The 13323-nt window shown below is 55.1% G+C and overlaps 5 protein-coding genes across 5 annotated transcripts; 3 read left to right on the top strand and 2 right to left on the bottom strand.

The window, feature by feature from the left end:
- Positions 1-74: 74 nt before the first annotated feature.
- Positions 75-1490, bottom strand: N657DRAFT_212963 (t-SNARE). The gene is made up of 3 exons (XM_062786259.1): positions 1380-1490; positions 764-1323; positions 75-708 (listed from the first exon to the last, which is right to left on the bottom strand). The coding sequence occupies exons 1-3, from the start codon at positions 1400-1402 to the stop codon at positions 215-217; spliced, it is 1077 nt and encodes a 358-aa protein (XP_062651251.1). The 5' UTR covers positions 1403-1490; the 3' UTR covers positions 75-214.
- A 507-nt stretch (positions 1491-1997) lies between these two features.
- Positions 1998-3239, top strand: N657DRAFT_641481 (calmodulin). Its single transcript, XM_062792154.1, has 7 exons — positions 1998-2016; positions 2132-2188; positions 2249-2264; positions 2401-2526; positions 2576-2646; positions 2702-2843; positions 2898-3239. Exons 1-7 carry the CDS (start codon positions 2014-2016, stop codon positions 2930-2932), a joined length of 450 nt encoding a protein of 149 aa, XP_062651250.1. The 5' UTR covers positions 1998-2013; the 3' UTR covers positions 2933-3239.
- A 1662-nt stretch (positions 3240-4901) lies between these two features.
- On the top strand, positions 4902-8083 carry N657DRAFT_641479 (Adaptor protein complex AP-1 gamma subunit). The gene is made up of 5 exons (XM_062792153.1): positions 4902-5049; positions 5142-5265; positions 5327-5515; positions 5588-7688; positions 7785-8083. The coding sequence occupies exons 1-5, from the start codon at positions 5040-5042 to the stop codon at positions 7869-7871; spliced, it is 2511 nt and encodes an 836-aa protein (XP_062651249.1). The 5' UTR covers positions 4902-5039; the 3' UTR covers positions 7872-8083.
- A 449-nt stretch (positions 8084-8532) lies between these two features.
- Positions 8533-9599, top strand: N657DRAFT_678074 (DUF947-domain-containing protein; the record flags this gene model as incomplete). The annotated part of the gene is made up of 2 exons (XM_062796038.1): positions 8533-8733; positions 8793-9599. 2 exons carry the CDS (start codon positions 8533-8535, stop codon positions 9597-9599), a joined length of 1008 nt encoding a protein of 335 aa, XP_062651248.1.
- A 1958-nt stretch (positions 9600-11557) lies between these two features.
- Positions 11558-12240, bottom strand: N657DRAFT_212718 (uncharacterized protein). Its single transcript, XM_062786258.1, has one exon. The coding sequence runs from the start codon at positions 12138-12140 to the stop codon at positions 11697-11699; it is 444 nt and encodes a 147-aa protein (XP_062651247.1). The 5' UTR covers positions 12141-12240; the 3' UTR covers positions 11558-11696.
- Positions 12241-13323: the final 1083 nt, after the last annotated feature.

The following is a 13323-nucleotide window of genomic DNA, read 5'->3' as shown; positions in this document are numbered from 1 at the left end:
AAAGCTCCTGCAGGCAATTCCATATCTCTCACCGAAGATTCAATGGTTTGCAAAGAGACCGAAACACATCCCCCACCGTCCATCTTGAGAACCCGAGGGTATGACACCTAGCGCCAAGTCCCCTCTCTATGAATACCTTATTTCTTATACACGAGCGCAATCACAAGATAAAGCGCTCAAATCCTCACTTGGCAAGACTGTAGATTCCATTTCCCTAACTCTCTCTTCCCGAGCTCTCGTCGACCGCAGGCCGGTGCTTCTTCGGTTTGATGACGAGTAATATTATCATGGCGGCAATGATCAGCAGCAGAAGGAATATAATCTTCCTCTTCGTCGTCTTCTTCTGATACCCCTCGGCTGTTTTAATCTCCTTTTCGGCTTCCTTCACATCGATGGCCATGCGTTCCACGTTGTAGTCGATACGGTCAAGCATGGTCCCTTGATCGATGACCATGGTCTGCAGATCCCGGAAGAGGTCTGCGAGTTCAATGATGCCCTGGGCGATCTCCTCGATCTCCCGTTCGCGTTGGGATATCGCGACGTCATTGGACTGTAGGAGCTTCTGGTGGGTTGGTGCCTGAAGCGCTGACTGCGAATAAGTTCGGTCCGCGTCGGATTCGAGAAGCGACGGATCGGTGTAGCCTCCCCCGGCTAGCGGAGTAGAGCCACGTTCTACTGGACTGGCTAATCCGGCCATACCTCTTAGCTCTGCAAGATAATGTCAGCGTTCTGCCCCAGAGCATTGGATCGCAGGTCGTCCTACTCTTGAGATATGCGCTCTGCTTCTTGCGGAACCCAGCGCTTGCCTCCTGAATCCTCGCGGCGAGGTTGACCTTGATGTTTTTTGCCATGGTCTCTTCCGCACGGCTCATCTGGCCGTTCGCCTTGCCCTCCCGTACCATCTGCTCGATGCGTTGAATGCACCGACGGCAATCGTGAAACCCACGGGTGATCTCCTGCGTCAACCGTTCTATCTCTCCCTCCTCGGCCTTCTTCGTCTCCTCGTCGTTGAATCCCGGCAAGACATGCTTCTGGTGCAGTCGTTCCAGTTTCTGGCTCTTGCTCGCGATGTCGGCTAGCAACTCCGTCACCTCGTCCGACACGTCGGCCCAGCGCGGGGGCAGGAGGTCCATTTCGATCACCGCATCGCCGTCATCCACATCATAGGCACCGGAGGACAGGAGTCCCCGCCTGTCCTCGTCCGCCGCAAACAGCACCCCCGTGCTCGCCCCGGCGCCGCCGAAGCGGTCGCCCGCGTTGGATCGTCCATACCGGTTGCGCTGGGTCGGGTGGTGGGCGTAGGATTGCCGGTACGAGATGTAGCTGTCGGCAGAGTCAGCCCGTCTATCCAATGCTCTATTGTCGGTCAGCGCCCATACAGATTCGTCCGGTCTCGCCACATGGCGGACGCCGGAAGGGGATGAAGATCCCCTCACTCCGCCCGAAAGCTCGCGAATGAGAATTGAGCCGTCTTGTAAGTTGCTGGCAAAGACTGGGCCAAGCGGCATCACATCGTAGCTTGTTATTGAGAATGCGCCAGCTGTCTGCTTAGCTCCGGGCGCTGCGGGACACTGGGTTTCAGCTGGATGGAAGATGATGACGAAGCAGGACAGCATTGCCAGTCGAAGGACATGAGGACAAAGCCGCCGCCAGCTGCGAGGCGCCTGGCAGCTGCTTGAAGCTGTGGGGCGTCAATGCGTGAGCCAATTGAATGCTTGGACTCCTGGCTGGGATCAGTGTGCCAGCGGGGAGCCAGGAGCATGCGAAGATGTTCGAGAGTGCGAGAGACGGGACCCTGCAAAGAGCCGCCAGCCCAGGCCCTCTTTTTGGGAGGAGGGCGCCCCGCATCCCTTTCTTGAAATCTCCAGGTTGCGTCTCGTCTCTAAAACACCACGACACAGGTCCCGCAACACCGCTGCCCAAACCATAGCTCTGAACTTCTGCGAAGATCTGCAGCACGACTGCGACTAAGACCTTTCATTCTTTACCTACCCGCACGATCAACCGATCAAAATGGTTAGTCTTGAACTTTGCGATTCTGCTGAGCTATCTCAGCCCCTCGCCGGGACACAGTCGGGCTGCATATATCCATCGTCATTGCACGACGAGCTGACAATGCTTTCAACAACAGGCGGACTCCCTTACTGAAGAGCAGGTCTCTGAGTTTAAGGAGGCCTTCTCTCTCTTCGTAAGTATTGGACTTTCCCGCTATTGCTGAATTCCCCGGCGCGTGCTAACCTCATGATAGGACAAGGACGGTGACGGTCAGTACTCCCAACTTCCGAGCTTCGACCCCCGCACGCCTTAAATTCCCCTTGTACCCGCGACCAGACCCCGGGGGCTCTTAAAGCCCGTAATGCGCAACATGGTATAACGGAGAAATGCTAAAGACGTCATCAGGACAAATCACAACCAAAGAGTTGGGCACCGTTATGCGCTCCCTCGGCCAAAACCCCTCCGAGTCGGAGCTGCAGGACATGATCAACGAGGTGGACGCTGACAACAATGGCACCATTGATTTCCCAGGTACGGACAACGTTCCAACGGGCGGCGACAGGTTGCTGACAGCCACCAGAGTTTCTCACAATGATGGCGAGGAAGATGAAGGACACTGATTCGGAGGAGGAGATTCGCGAAGCATTCAAGGTACCATTTCCTTGCAGATGCCAAATTCCGGACTGATTTAACAACCGTGACTCAGGTCTTCGACCGCGACAACAACGGTTTCATCTCGGCTGCCGAGCTGCGGCACGTCATGACCTCGATCGGTGAGAAGCTTACCGATGACGAGGTCGACGAGATGATCCGCGAGGCCGACCAGGATGGTGATGGGCGTATTGACTGTGGGTCGCCTCATCAGATATCAGACATCAACGTCAATTGCTAACGGTTTTCAGATAACGAGTTCGTCCAGCTTATGATGCAGAAGTAGTAAAGGCCCATCTCCGTCAACCCGGTACCGATGCCGGCTACGAGTCTGGGTCCTCTCTCTTTCGGATTTGACTTTCTACAATTATTCTGGATGGAACCCGGGTGGCTTCTAGCAGCTTGGCGCGGAGGGTTTGATATTTCGCGGATGGAATCCGATTCACGTTTCCACATGCTTGGAGCCGTCCCTTCTCTCAGCCGGGGTCAAGCACTGGCAGATACTAAGGAACGTGACAACAGCAAGCCGCGTTGCCTTCCCTTTTAGCTTGGATGATAATGAAAGCCGTGTCTGCAGAGAGCTATATTCCAGAGGCCGTTATTCGCTCACGACCGGCATCTGCACTTCTGGCAATACACCCGCCAATTCTCCCCGCAGACCATTTTCCAGGTTAGTCGTGGCATCGTTCGTCTCCCAACCATTCAAGTACGTTAGCGGGACGTCACTTCCCGCCCGACCTGTCCTGGCGGCCCAGCCCTATGGAACCCGTGGTGTCAGCCATGCAGGTGGATTGTGGCAGTGCTGGATTAGCGGCACCTTCGCCGCGCATCAACTGCCATTTCGATCTCTGGTACCTTCTCCCCCTTCCTGCGTGTGCGGCGGGATGATTTACCTTCAGCCCTATAAGGATTACGAGCGCTTGGCTGCAGGCCAAGATGGTCGTAAGTATGTAACTTTGCCAGGGCTGAGCTGATGCATCGCAAATGCATGTACTCTGCCTCACCTTCAAATGCACAGCAACACACCGGAAGAATGAAGGTCTGAATAGCACAACAGGACGGCTAGGGTTAGACCGATGTAACACTGAAATGTATGCGCATTTCTTTGCCCATCTAGGTGTCTGAACACCCAGCTATAGGTAAGTCCTATATGTTGGGTACTAGGTTGACTGTGACTTACAGTCAATGCATGAATGCGACGTACTTTCCCTCTGCCAGTGTTAAAGACATCCAAGGTGCCTCCTCCCGAGGACACTTGGCTAGCATGGATGGCGCCAATCCCACGATCCAGGCCATCACGTCGGGCCTTATCAAGGCGGTTCCAGAATTCAGGGACTCAAGAGTCCTCCGGCGCCGACTAGTTGTGGTTTCGGGCATCATTGCCAGTAGAAAACGCTACCAGCAAAAGGGGCTGAGGCGCAGTCGAGCAGGCCCCTGATCGTTGAAGGGCGCCATCGCCGACTCCATTGTGGTGAGCCGCCTTTGTAAGTACGGACTACTTGGAGGCTCCTCTACAATGCTCTTCAAAGAAACTTCAAATGCATCACCGCGTATATATCATCTGGCATCGAATCTCTCCCCGCTGTTTGCTTTCCATCTCACCTGCTGTGTCTTGGCCTCCGCCGCCACGACGACCTGGGTCCAAGCCTCCCGTGATGGCTAAGATCAAGAGCTGTAGGACAATGCCCGGCGTGCCGACGTTGCGCAAGACTGGAACTCGAGAAGTTCGCACCTGGTTGACGGAATAGCGGTGCTGAGGGAAGGAACATGTCATGGACTGCAGCCCTCAGAGGGGAACGCACAAAATCCTATAGACGCCCCCTCGTTTGCCGTCCCTTCTTCGAGAAACCCCGTGTTTTCTGGGCAGGGATAATATGGACGAGCCCAAAGAGAGTGGTTGTACTGAGCCGCCTGGAGTCAACCTAGCATCGCTGCGTGCTGGAGCAGCACCAGAGAAAAGCATTTGATCAAGCTAAAGATCTTCATGAGCGTAGACAATCAACGGTGTCAGCGTCTCGGTATCTCGAGACTCACAAGATAAAGTCTGTTTGAGGTGCCTTAAGTTGGCTTCGTAGAAGGTTGAATGCTTCCCAGTTATGAAGTTGAGATTCGACTCCCCGATTAGGTAAAGGCGAAAGAGAAGCAGCGACTCCACTTCAAGCCCCATCTCTTGTTGCTGCCTCAGGCACCTATTTTACCGCCAGTTGGAGCCAGCTGCCGAGCTGAGGAAGGACGGCGGTGCCACATCGCAAGCCATCTCTGGGGGTTCGTGATGCGGGTAGAGCTCAACGACTGAAACAAATCATCTACCGCATATTCCCGCCGCGGCCGTCCTCAAAAACTGGACATACCTCGCCTTTAGGCCCCCTTGCGGGCCCTGAACCATTCCGATCATGAGCTCCCGTGAGTGTCATGGCCGCCGACTCCCTCTCCAGGGAATGGCAACAATGGAAGCGACTCAGCTAGCAGCTAACCGCTTTTTTCACGCCTCACAGTCAAACAGTTCATTCGCAACGTGCGCGCTGCTAAGACCATTGCGGATGAGAGGGCCGTCATCCAGAAGGAGAGTGCAGCCATCCGGGCGAGTTTCAGGGAGGAGAGCGCAGACCACGGCGTCAGGTACTTATGGGCGGGCAGAACCACTCGGGGATGTCCGGCATGCTGATGGACTGCTTCGCAGGCGGAACAACGTGGCAAAACTCCTCTACCTCTTCACCCTCGGCGAGCGAACCCATTTCGGTCAAATCGAGTGTCTGAAGCTTCTTGCCTCGCCCCGCTTCGCCGACAAGCGGTTGGGACACTTGGCGACCAGCTTGCTGCTTGACGAGAACCAGGAAGTCCTGACGCTGGTTACAAACTCTCTCAAAAAGTGCGTGCGCATTACTTGTGGTGCGCCGGACGCACATGAATATGGGCAACTTACTGATGTCGTGTTGGCTAGTGACCTGTCACACTCGAACCAATATGTCGTCGGCCTCGCCCTTTGCACCCTGGGCAACATCGCCTCCGTCGAGATGTCCAGAGACCTGTTCACCGAGATCGAAAATTTGATATCCACGGCGAACCCCTACATCCGACGGAAAGCAGCCCTTTGCGCCATGCGCATATGCAGAAAGGTCCCAGACTTGCAGGAACACTTCATCGAGAAGGCGACCCAATTGCTATCAGACAGGAACCACGGGGTGCTTCTCTGCGGCCTCACTTTGGTCACCAGTCTCTGCGAGGCCGACGAGGCCGAAGGTGGAGAGGAAGGCATCGTGGATAAGTTCAAGCAGTTTGTGCCCGTGCTTGTGAGGACGCTGAAGGGGTTGGCCTCCTCGGGCTACGCGCCGGAGCACGATGTCACTGGCATCACAGACCCCTTTTTGCAGGTCAAGCTTCTACGGTTGCTTCGAGTCCTGGCCCGCGGCGATGCTCAGGTTACCGAGCAGATCAACGACATCCTGGCCCAGGTCGCCACCAACACCGACTCTTCCAAGAACGTCGGAAACTCGATTCTTTACGAAGCGGTGCGGACCATCCTTGATATTGAGGCGGACTCGGGCCTGCGCGTGTTGGGTGTCAACATTCTGGGCAAATTCCTGACCAACAAGGACAACAACATCCGCTATGTTGCGCTAAACACGCTCGTCAAGGTGGTGGCCATCGACACCAACGCCGTTCAAAGACACCGAAATACGATTTTGGAGTGTTTGAGGGATCCCGATATTAGCATCAGGAGGAGAGCCCTGGATTTGAGTTTTACTCTTATCAACGAGAGCAACGTCCGCGTACTGATCCGCGAGCTGCTGGCTTTCCTCGAGGTGGCCGATAACGAGTTCAAGCCGACCATGACCACTCAGATCGGCGTTGCCGCTGACCGGTATGCTCCCAACAAGCGGTGGCACTTCGATACCATGCTGCGAGTCGTCACACTGGCGGGCAACTACGTCAAGGAGCCGATCCTCTCGTCCTTTGTCCGTCTCATTGCCACCACCCCTGAACTACAAACCTACGCGGTACAGAAGCTGTACGCAAACCTCAAGAAAGATATCACTCAGGAAAGCTTGACGCAGGCAGGCGCATGGTGCATCGGCGAGTATGGTGAAGCACTTCTCAGGGGCGGCCAGTACGAGGAGGAGGAGCTCGTCCAGGAGATCAAGGAGTACGAGGTTGTCGACTTGTTTTCTACCATCCTGAATAGCAGCTACGCCACCCAGGTTACCACCGAGTACCTCATTACAGCCCTGGTGAAGCTTACAACCAGGTTATCCGACGCTGCTCAGATCGAGCGAATCCGCCGCATCCTACAGAACCACCAGACAAGTCTGGATGTCGAAGTTCAGCAACGCGCTGTCGAGTTTAGCAATCTGTTTTCATTCGACCAGATCCGGCGAGGCGTGTTGGAGAAGATGCCGCCGCCCCAAATCAAGGAGGAGTCACGTGTCCTGGGTGAGGCGGCCAGAAAGACGATCAAGGCGGCTAACAGGAAATCCAAGGTCATGAAGCCAAAGGAGGAGGATCTGCTCTTCGACCTCATGGGCGACAGCAGCGCTCCCACGCCAGCGCCGGTCAACGGCAGCGGGAATGCGGATCTGCTTGCCGATATACTCGGCGGTACGACCTCGCCCCCTCCCACCGCCTCTCCTCCTGCTCAATCCAACGTCGCCTCCATCATGGACTTGTTCTCCCAGGGTCCCGTCTCTACGCCATCTCCCGCCCAAAGTGCCGCGGCACGGCCTCCCCCGAGCGCCGATCTCTTCGCAACTACAGCCTCGCCTCCTCCACAGGCAGCAGCAGCTGCCGCATCCGTGCCAGCAGGCCACCCGTGTTACGATAACAATGGTCTCAACATCATCATCCAGACACAGCGGAATGCCGAGGGCACGATCCAGGCCACGGCCCGGTTCAGGAACACGGGGGCCGGCGGTCCGCTGTCAGGTGTCGGGCTGCAGGCGGCTGTGCCAAAGACGCAGAAGCTGCAGCTGTTGAGCATCTCGTCGAGCGAGATTGGAGTGGGCGCCGAGGCGACACAGATGATGAGGGTTGCCGGTTGCAGAGGGGTAAGTTACTCTTGGTTTTTCTTCTTTCTCCCCCCTCAGCAACGCCGTCTCGGAGTGTGTGTCCTGTTTTGTATGCTGACTTTGTTGTTGTTGTAGCCTCTGCGGTTGCGGCTGAGGATAGGATACTCGCATCCTACGGCGGGACAGGTCATGGACGTGGTCAATTGGACGGAACCGTCTTGATAGTAGGGTGTTGGTTAGTCTTGGGAAGGGGAAGGTGGTTTGAGTTGGACGGTGTAACGCACGAGACTTTGGGAGCAACGTGGTTCTTCAAAAGTCAATATACCTCGGTATACCGCTTAGAGTGTTTCTATGATAGCGGTGATGGCGCTCTGCTTGGGGGCTTAGTCTCCCTGTCGTAAATGAAATAAACCGCGAGTGAATGCTGGAAAGGCCGTCTTGTCTATTGCGGAAGTGCTTTGTGTGACAGTCAGAAATACGGACGACATAGTAGGCTACTGGTAGTACCGAAAAGTACCATTCATCGTGAAATTCGGCTCCGGGCTGCTTCCTCGTAAGGTGTTATTTACGCATTTCGGCGTCCGAGCCGAGTTTGGTTCAGCAAGTCCAAGACACCGAGAAGTGGGGCTGTCTGCTTTAACCCCTTCCCCCTTCTCATAGCCTTTCCGTTGGTGCACGAGCGTCTCGAAAGGTTTCCAACTTCAACGGCGTTGGGGATTTTTTCATTCTCATGACTGGAACTACCACCACAAAGGCAACCGGAACAACCCCTAGTTCAGAGTTGGCAATTGTATTGCAGCCTTCGATAGCGCATTCGACTGAATAGCAGAAAGACAAACGCACTGAAATCTGCGCTTGGCAAGCAGACTCTCCACACCTCACCATGTCATCGGTCAAGCGAAAAGTCCCGCCATCCAGTCTATTGCAGCGGAGGGTCAGACCAAGATATGAACCAGAGCCTGAATCGGACATTGAGGATGACGCGAGCGAGTCACCCAGTGAAGAGGGTGCTGGGCCCTCGGCCTCAGATAATGAGGAGGACGAGGAGCTGAGTGATGATGAGTCGGGCAGTGGCAGCGGACGGGTAAGTCTCAGGCACCTCCCTGGCTTTAGTCATGCAATTAGATACTAAGGACAGGACAGGATGACTCAAAATCAGCATCAGGTTCTTCGGAGGAGGAGGAGGGTGATGATGAGGATGACGACACGCCGCACATCGATGCCTCCCAACTGTCGTTCGGCGCCCTGGCCAAAGCCCAAGCAGCCGTGGGCTCCTCATCATCCAAGCGCCAAGGCGACGACAAAGCCAAAGACAAAGAAGACGAGGGATACGGCCACCCAACCAAGCCCACCTTCAAGAAGCCCGAGAAACGAAGTAGTAAACACGCCCCAGTGGAAATGACGGCCAAAAAGCCCGTCTCCCGCAAGCGCGACTTCTTGACGGTCACAGCCGAGACTAAGAAGCCCCAGCCGCGCGACCCGCGCTTCATACCCCTCGGCCCGGGCGCCGGCGCGACCTCTACCACGGGCGGCGGCAGCAAGATTGACGAAATCAAGGCGCGCAAGGCGTATGCCTTTCTGGAGGAGTACCGCGAGTCTGAGATGCAGCAGGTGCGGGAGGCCATCAAGAAGACCAAGGACGCGGCGCAGAAGGAGAAGCTGCAGCGGGCGCTGATGGCGATGGAGAGCCGCAAGAAGGCGCAGGAGCGCAAGGACCGCGAGCGGGCCGTGCTCGAGGAGCACCGCAAGAAGGAGAAGGAGCTCGTGCGGCAGGGCAAGACGCCCTTCTACCTCAAGCGGTCGGAGCAGAAGAAGAGGGCGCTCGTTGAGCAGTTCCAGGGCATGAAGAAGAAGCAGGTGGACAAGGCGATTGAGAGGAGGCGGAAGAAGACTGCGGCCAAGGAGAAGAAGCTGCTGCCGCTGGCTCGGAGGGGCCACGAGGATAGGTAATGAGGGGAGGTACTCGGAAAGCCGATTTTCTCTCTAGGCGCGCTTATCCACAGGCCTACCGTGCGTGTAGCGTTCTCCTCGTCAACAACGAGCACTCGTGGTTCCTCCAGTGACTCTGACGTCTCCAAGGTGCACTTCTCGCAACATTCCAACTATACCTGTGTCAGAAACCCTTGCTCCATTTAACGCGATGACTCTGTTTTAGCCTCATCGGCTATTGGCAGATGTCAGCTCCATGTCTACATGTCGATGGCTGAGCATATGGAGGATATATCATACTGCCACTCTCGGTCGAAGCACGGACACATGTGAAGATGGACTTGTGGTAGGCCACTGAGTTACCGCTTTGCTGGTCGTTGCGGGTAGTGCTGGAGTACCAAGCAGGTTTAGCTTCTGTCAAGCATCTTGAACAGCGGTCAAAGAACAGAAGAGGCGTGCTACGTATTGGAATCAAGAAGAGAACTGTGCTCGCTCTGCAGGCCGTGCGCGGCTTCGCAGCCCAGCGGCTGATTCCAGTTGGCTCACGGTTCTACCACTGCACCATAGACGAGTTTGAGTGCTTTGATGTGTTGTTGAGAGGTGTCCCGAATGGTAGAGCTCCAGAAGGACCCCTTCCGTTGCCAGTCCCCAGTCCTTTTAAGTTCTACAAGACTACTCGGGCAATCAACTGCCCACCGAGTCATTCAAAAACCCAACTGGAAGAGTCCCTTAACCCTGTTGTGTTCGTTGAGCAAGTACACGGCAACAACCACGGCGACCATACGTCGGGACACAGCTCTGTGTCTTGGACGTTTGCAGAGAGTTTGAGCTTTGAGACATACATCTTGTCTCCGAGAAACAAGCTTTAAGTTTGCACAAGTCAGCCCTGAAGTGTTTGAAACCGTACTCTGGAAGCCCCGAGCTTGAATGCAGAGAGCACAGGCACCCGCGTGCTCGGTGTTGCTCCAGTCGATGTACCTCGACTCGTCTGTTTATTGAAAGCGTTAGTTGAGAGGATGACTTTCACATAGCTTACATTATTTTGGCCTGCACTAACAGCCTGGGTGGAGCGGTACTTGCGAGTGATCATGCTGCCTGGACAAAGGACAAACGTGCCATTGCTCCTTCCCAGGACTCGGATCTAGAGCGCTTCCATTCTGAGTCGATCATGTTCCCAAGCTGGAAGAACTCTCCCGTCCTTCTTCCACAGTTCAGTTTCAGAAACTTTGAAAGGCTTGGACTGACGGCCGGGGCAGTAAACACCAGGTACACAATTTTCTGTCGTTTGCTCACACTTACCAATCCACTCCCACGCAAACGGCCGAGTTGGTCCATCGACTTCACTGTGTCCTCGCCGCGTGCCTATTAGCTTACGCGAGAACCCTGGAAGGGCTTGAAGCCTTAGGGGTCTCCCGAAGCCACCTGCAACCGTCCTGAATCGGCAAAGCCCCGCGGTCTTTCTTGCGCTGACAAGTTGGCAGGCCAGTAACGCTGTAAGTACTGATATCTCTCTCTACCTTACTTAGGGAGACCTGATGTGTGCAACAGAACTTTGGTCAGCCGCCTCGGCGATTCGGCTCTCGTGCCGGGGGGCCAGGAGGTCGCCAGTGGAGGTTCTTGATGCTGTGTTGAGATCGACGATGCGGCGACTGCTGATCGGTTCCCAGTTCGTCTTTTTTGGAATTGGTGAACTCCGGCAGGCCAGCAGGATGCACGACAGGGGGTGGTTGTTGAACCCCTGTTTTCGCGGCTGTCGAATCGAAATCGGGTGAAGCGCAGTACCTGACCCATGGCGCCGGGTCTCGTTTCTGCCGAGGGGAGTGACAGCCGATCGATCCATCCTACCTCCTCCGTATTATCCGCGCCGGCGGAGGTTCTCAGCAAAATAGTGGTTCGGGCAAGTATTTGTAGCAGCACCTTCGTAATTTGACGTGCACAAAATATCCAAGCTTTGGCAAATGAGCTCGTTGTACAAGGACATGCGTCCGCCCGAAGAGGAACCGTAACCGAGATGTAAATCAGGGTTTTGGTACGGATCTACGGACGTACATACATGTATATCCGTAGTCGCCGGATGGGCGCCCCTCCCAGGGTAACATGGTCGTCGATCAGCCATGATCAAAATGAGAATCCACCGTTGAAGCGCCTTGCGGGTAACAGCCATTCCGACTCCGTACAGTGCATGTTGCTGCTTCGATTTTGTCTCATCAGTTGTTGAATAAATGGACTCGAGACTGAGTACCTGACGCTTCTTTCTCTCTGCCGTGATATCTTTGTCTCGCACGGCCGGGGAATCTGTGCTGTGTCGGGTCCGCCTCCGGAAGTAACGGTAACGGCCGACCTGTCTTGTACCTTCTCTCTATGCTGATTGGCCTGCCGAGGAAGTGATCTCATCTCGCGTTTGACAAGATCTGAGTTCAATCCATGGCTTGCAGCGGGGCAAGCCTCGTCACATCCGATCCTGCAAGCAATGCTCGAACTGGGATGATACGGAGTACTACGTCGCCATCGCCCTACCAAGTGGCCGAGACATTTGCCTGGGGCCGTTGAGTTCCTGCGCATGATGCAGTGCGGGGAGCGGGCTCAGTGCAACGGCGGTGATGGGCAATGCATCATCCTTTCCTTTTGTCCTCGGCTGCGCCCCTCGAAAAATTGAGGTCGCCGAGGCCAGTTTTTGATGGGCCGAATCGACAATTTGCCAGGGTCTCAAAGGAAGGCGAACGCCAAAGTCGAACTCTAATTGGCTCCGAGTGATTACATGGCGTGTCCCGACAGTCCGTTAGCGCGAATCGTCTCCCCCCGGTTCAGCCTCGTGATTGGCTACAGCTGGTTTGAGTGCCGACTCGAGAAACAAAACGGCTTGCCCTATTCGGCACCCATCATCAACGATATCCTGAACGCAAGCGCAGAGAAAGTGATGGAAATGGCGTGTCTGAAAACTCTCCGAGTACAGCGTCAACGCCTCAGAGCATTGGATAACACCGTCTACTCAGGCTGCTCATTTGGATGCATATGGACTTTTGTTTTGCTTGAGAACTCGGCTGGTCAGGGGTAAGAGAATCGGCTGCGACATCAGTTCGGCATGAGTCTGCGGCTCGTTGGTAACCCGGAGGGAGTTAGTTTTGTTCGATGGCTCGTGCCAAAACCTCTATGCATATTGCATATGCTTGTGGCCTGTGTTGGACAAAAGAAACCGGTATATAGAAGTGGTAAAGCACAACCGCCGGGCGAAGCAGTTAGACCAGCCAACTTTTTCCCCCATTTTGCTTTTCCGAACCAAAATCATGCTGTGTAGCCATATCCATTCTTGTCACTCCTTAACACCCTCCCTCATGTACAACATGGTACAATCATGCTCGTGTCATTTTCCCAGCCCCGCTGAGTTCTTCCAACAGCCGCCAATTGCGATGCCCGTGTAGTGAATGCCGACGTCGTCCGTCCCTTAGGTCCCCTGTTCCAACTGGGAAAAAGAAAGCAGGCGACCAAGAACTCCAAAACCAGCAGCGGAAAATCACCAGCCGTCCTGAGACAAGTGACTTCCCCGAGGATGTCCCCAACTCCGATCATCGGGAACGCCATATAACAACCTTCTATTCCCCTTGGTGGTAGACCCGAAGCCCAAAGTAGAAAAGCCTTCTCCGCAAGGAAACGACCGAGTGAGCAGCAGAATGCACGGTAAACGCTGCCTGTCCAGTGGACTCCCGGCACCTGGCGGACTCCCCAATAATAGTCGAGGTACTATGGA

This window comes from Parathielavia appendiculata (genome assembly GCF_033297405.1).
Source record: "Parathielavia appendiculata strain CBS 731.68 unplaced genomic scaffold N657scaffold_2, whole genome shotgun sequence".
Classification (NCBI taxonomy): domain Eukaryota; kingdom Fungi; phylum Ascomycota; class Sordariomycetes; order Sordariales; family Chaetomiaceae; genus Parathielavia; species Parathielavia appendiculata.
The sequence above is the reverse complement of the archived record's forward strand: the minus strand, read 5'-3'. Positions and strand labels throughout refer to the sequence as shown.

What these genes read in the sequence shown, in the direction of transcription:
- N657DRAFT_212718 (XM_062786258.1), bottom strand. Translation starts at nt 12,140, where the DNA reads ATGCGCAGGAACTCAACGGCCCCAGGCAAATGTCTCGGCCACTTGGTA.
- N657DRAFT_212963 (XM_062786259.1), bottom strand. Translation starts at nt 1,402, where the DNA reads ATGTGGCGAGACCGGACGAATCT. An exon ending in TGGCGAGACCGGACGAATCT is followed by an intron (nt 1,324 to 1,379) that starts GTATGGGCGCTG and finishes CTCTGCCGACAG; the next exon opens with CTACATCTCGTACCGGCAAT. An exon ending in GCAGAGCGCATATCTCAAGA is followed by an intron (nt 709 to 763) that starts GTAGGACGACCT and finishes ATTATCTTGCAG; the next exon opens with AGCTAAGAGGTATGGCCGGA.
- N657DRAFT_641479 (XM_062792153.1), top strand. An exon ending in AGCGCAGACCACGGCGTCAG is followed by an intron (nt 5,266 to 5,326) that starts GTACTTATGGGC and finishes ACTGCTTCGCAG; the next exon opens with GCGGAACAACGTGGCAAAAC. An exon ending in GGGTTGCCGGTTGCAGAGGG is followed by an intron (nt 7,689 to 7,784) that starts GTAAGTTACTCT and finishes TTGTTGTTGTAG; the next exon opens with CCTCTGCGGTTGCGGCTGAG.
- N657DRAFT_641481 (XM_062792154.1), top strand. An exon ending in AGATTCGCGAAGCATTCAAG is followed by an intron (nt 2,647 to 2,701) that starts GTACCATTTCCT and finishes ACCGTGACTCAG; the next exon opens with GTCTTCGACCGCGACAACAA. An exon ending in TGGTGATGGGCGTATTGACT is followed by an intron (nt 2,844 to 2,897) that starts GTGGGTCGCCTC and finishes AACGGTTTTCAG; the next exon opens with ATAACGAGTTCGTCCAGCTT.